A 4,389-nucleotide genomic window follows, 5' to 3' on the forward strand; every position below is an offset into this window, starting at 1 on the left:
CAAGGCTCCGTCTTGGGGCCTGTTCTCTTTAACGTCTACACCCGTGATGTGAAATCGGTCTCATCGCCAATACCCAGCGTGCAATTTGCAGACGACATTGCTCTGTATGATTCAAAAGCTTCCGCTGGGGAAGTCTCCAAATCCGTCTCTTCAGCTGTCACTGATCTCGCCATATGGCTTAAAGGGGAACTGTCACCAAAATTTTTCTTTGTCTTATCTTGTAGCTCTTTGGCTCCTGATCACGATGGTGTTATTCGTTTTTCTCTGCGATGACTGGAAGTGGGTGAAAACTTGAAAAGAAGGTGCCCAAAATTGTCCCGAAGTACCGAGTGACGTCACGCCGCACTTGACCTCCACGCGTACTTTCATCGTCAAAAACGAAGTCCAGCCCGTGTGCTCGTCGATCGAGCCAACTGTTCGATGTACGGTGCACGCTTGCCTTCTGAACTCGGACACTCGATGTGTACGTTGTACACAATGAGAACGCCAAAAAGGGACAAAATAAACAAAAGTCGACTGCAGTTTGTCGCACTGGTACTTCCTCCACGAAGCTCCAGCTCTTTGTTTTATTTGTGATTACGAAGGAGTGGAAGGATGTTTGTTTGCTGTTAGTGTGACACACATACCTCGTACTTGAAAATGATGTCGTGGTATCGAAGGTGGCGATGTTGCCCACCCGGCTCTGAAATGAAAGACGTCGGAGTTCGTCATCTGCATCTTGAGCAACATCGCCAGATGAATCGCCTTCACGTAACTACATTGCGTTCCTTTGGGGCTCGGGTTGGTGGTGTTATCGCCGGCCGGAGGAGTACTGTTTTCTGCATACGCACTCATCATCGTGTTGTTCCTCACACGAAAAGTTCAAAACAACGACGTACTTCCGTGCTCACAAAATAAAACTTAGATTCTCGCGGAAGAAGTCAAAAAGGTGAAAGCTCAGCTGCTTTTTATTTTGATTTGGCTGTGTAGCTGCACGTGGGTCTCTGCCTCTTTGGCATTCTCCTTCGGTACGACGTACCCATCTGTGTTACAGTTCAAAAGGCACACGTGCACCGTACACATGGTACATTGGAACAGCTAGCTCGATCGACGAGCACACGGGCTGGATTTCGTTTTTGACGACGAATGTACGCGTGGAGGTCAAGTCCGGCGTGACGTCACTCGGTACTTCGGGACAATTTTGGGCACCTTCTTTTCAAGTTTTCACCCACTTCCAGCCATCGCAGAGAAAAACGGATAACACCATCGTGATCAGGAGCCAAAGAACTACAAGATAAGACAAGGAATTTTTTTGGTGACAGTTCCCCTTTAAGTCACGCGGCCTAATTTTCAATGCCTCCAAAAGCCAGGTATTAGACATCCTTAGCTAAAAAGACGCAAACGTAAACGCAATGCTTACCGTACTAGGTAGCGTGAAAGCTGTTTTTTCCCTTAGCAAAATCTACGATACAGTTCAGACGAAGTGGTCTTGACAACCATGGCGCGATGAGTGATTGCGGAAGCAAGCGCGGGAAATTCAAAAATTTGAACGAGGAAATGCATGTAAAAGGTTGGGATGAGTTGCTTCCGGTTCGTTTTCGAAGCTAGCTTCAGTCTTGTGTACTTGTATCAAGTTTCCTTTTTGTCCCATCATGGTTGACTACGATGTACGTGACCTGGAGGACTTGGTGATGGAGTGTGAAGACTCGGACCTGGAGGACGTGCTGCTTCTGGCCTATCAGGACAGGGGAGCTGAGCTTGCTGAAGCTGCGTTTCGTCGAAGCCAGCGCGATTTCAATTTTGAGGAATTGCCTGAGCACGATTTTAAAAAGAGGTTTCGCTTTCACAAAAAAGACATACCTGAACTCTGCGAAGCTCTTGGAATTCCGGACGAGATGAACTCACCAAACCGTCTGAGTTGGTCTGGCATAGAAGGTCTTTGCATCCTTTTACGTCGGCTGAGCTATCCTGGTAGAATGTACGACCTGGAGGAGATGTTTTGCCGAGGCGAGTCATCCATAACAGTCATTGTAAACTGCATGCTCTCCTGTCTGCACGATCGTTGGTCTGGACTGCTGTCCAACCTAGTGGAGAACGTGGGTCCTGGCAAGTGGCTTTCCAGGGATCGCCTCCTTGAAGCAGCTGAAGCAGTCCATGGCAAATGCCCGATCCCCAATTGTTGGGGTTTTATTGATGGTACCGGCAGGCCGATTGCACGCCCTACCCGTGGCCAACGGATCTGGTATAGTGGGCACAAGCGCATGCACATGCAGAAATTTCAAGGCGTCACCACACCGTTCGGCATCGTTGTGCATCTCTTTGGGCCCGTGGAAGGGTCACGGCATGATGCAGCTATGCTACGAATGAGTGGGTTGCTTGACCAGATTGAAGCCCATTTGCCGGCCAGAGGACCTGATGCGGGAGATGTATTTACACTCTATGGTGACTCAGCATACCCCCTGCGTCAGCACCTGCAGGCTCCTTTTGCTGGTGCAAACCTAACACCACCACAACGGCAGTACAACAGCCAAATGAGTGAATGCCGTATTGCCATTGAATGGGCGTTTGCTGAAGTTGCAGCCAAGTTCGCCTATGTGGACCTAAAGAAGGCCCAGAGACTTCTTCATGGTTCCATTGGGACATTCTACCGTGTGGCTGTACTCCTGACTAACTGCCACACCTGCCTGTACGCAAATGAGACATCCTCATACTTTGGATTGAAGCCCCCAACCCTGCAAGAGTATTTGCAGTAGACAAAGGGCAGAGAGTTTGAATATATATTCATTTTATTGGTTGTTCCTTTCTTTTTCCATCATAAATCGCATGAACATTCTTCTCTCTTCCAGCTCAACATCTTGTTTTTCTTTTGCCAGGTTATACTCCTTCTCCCTCAAATTCAGCTCTCGCTCCTTCAGGGCAGTTCTCTTCCTCACTTCTTCCGCCACATCCATCCTTCTCCGTTTCGTTGGTTTCTTCTCCTCATTCTCCTCCTCGCCGTCTGCACAAAGAAAAGTATGAGAAAAGAAAAGAGTAGACACGTATCCGTTAACATTTCTATTTTATTGAATTGGCACCAGCATAACATATCGTGCAAGTATAAAACCGCAAATTTGGGTTTCCGAGTTTCCATCATTAAAATATTTATTTATCTCAGCGGCTACATAGTCGTCTAAATAATCTGGGACACGTTTAATTACAGCTTACCCTGAGTAACTCTTTTCTTGCTTTGCGCGTACGTCTCCATGCACGCCTCACGCATGTCCTTCGCCATTGTCGTGTCTGCGTCTTTTCGTTTCTTTGCTTTAGCCGTTTCCTCCTTCTTGTCTTCTTCCCCCTGGTACAACTCTCTCAGCTCAGACAAGAGCTGAGCACGCTCTGAATACTCCTCCTCCACGCCAGTTCTAAAAATATAATGCACAAAAGAATAACAAAAGAGTAACCACAAATGCATCATTCAACTGATCACAGCTAGAACATCAGTACACATAAAAGTTTTTCATCCAGTCAATATCCACGTGTGAATGTCTGTCCTACAAAGCTAAATGATGCGTCATGTACTTACTTCACCCTCTCCTTGTTGTCGTTCCTGATGAACTCTTTGATCAAGTCTTTGATTCGATCACGACAGAGACGTGGCGAAAACGATTTCTCGTTCGTGCTGAGGTTTTTAGAGACTTTTTCCCAGACGCAGGAACCACGGCTAAATGGACTCTCCTGTGAGAGCACTTCTCGGAAGAGGAGAATTTCGTCCTCAGCCGAGAATCGAGTCCTCTGTTTCCCAGATGGGCCAGAGGGTGACGAACAAGAGGACGTAGACATGGTGAAAGAGAACTGGTACAAAACAACAATTCAAACTAAAGTCAAAGAGGAATCGATCCCGCATCTGCACGTGTTTATATCTCCCGCCAGCTGAAAAAACATGTGGCATCCAGGTAATTTTTTGCGGTTTGTGCAGGATTACCATAACGAACGTCGGCCCGTTATTTTGGGCTCTGTAACGTTTTTCCGTTATCCGATAACGTTTTTTGTCACGGCCGGGAGTGAGTACCGTAAAAGTTAGCGTTATCGTACTTTTGCTAAGGATGTCTAATGACTATCTCACCGCAACATGCCGGGCCTGAGGTCTCTATCGTGTGCTGCGATACCTCTCTACCGATAGTGAAGTCTGCGCGGTACCTTGGTGTCTTTCTTGACAACCGCCTGAGTTGGGATGTACACGTCAGCGCCATAGTGACCAAAGTTGCGAGGAAGATAGGCGCCTTGTGGCGAGCCCGTCGATGCCTCTCCCGCAGCTCGCGCAAGGTATATGTAAAGGCTATTGTCATGCCGGATATGATATATGATGCCTGCAGCTTCTCTGCAGCCCTCCGCGTGACCCAACTTCAGCGTCTGCAAGCCATGCAAAACAGG

General features: G+C 47.7%; 1 protein-coding gene across 1 annotated transcript; it reads right to left on the bottom strand.

The window, feature by feature from the left end:
• Window positions 1-2,765: 2,765 nt before the first annotated feature.
• LOC135806693 (uncharacterized) lies at window positions 2,766-3,798 on the bottom strand. Its single transcript, XM_065320922.1, has 3 exons — window positions 3,542-3,798; window positions 3,184-3,380; window positions 2,766-2,977 (listed from the first exon to the last, which is right to left on the bottom strand). Exons 1-3 carry the CDS (start codon window positions 3,796-3,798, stop codon window positions 2,766-2,768), a joined length of 666 nt encoding a protein of 221 aa, XP_065176994.1.
• Between the last annotated feature and the right edge of the window lie 591 nt (window positions 3,799-4,389).

The sequence above is a fragment of the Sycon ciliatum genome, chromosome 1 (assembly GCF_964019385.1).
Source record: "Sycon ciliatum chromosome 1, ocSycCili1.1, whole genome shotgun sequence".
NCBI lineage: Eukaryota > Metazoa > Porifera > Calcarea > Leucosolenida > Sycettidae > Sycon > Sycon ciliatum.

What these genes read in the sequence shown, in the direction of transcription:
- LOC135806693 (XM_065320922.1), bottom strand. Translation starts at nt 3,798, where the DNA reads ATGTCTACGTCCTCTTGTTCGTCACCCTCTGGCCCATCTGGGAAACAG. An exon ending in GACAACAAGGAGAGGGTGAA is followed by an intron (nt 3,381 to 3,541) that starts GTAAGTACATGA and finishes TTATATTTTTAG; the next exon opens with AACTGGCGTGGAGGAGGAGT. An exon ending in CAAGAAAAGAGTTACTCAGG is followed by an intron (nt 2,978 to 3,183) that starts GTAAGCTGTAAT and finishes TTCTTTGTGCAG; the next exon opens with ACGGCGAGGAGGAGAATGAG.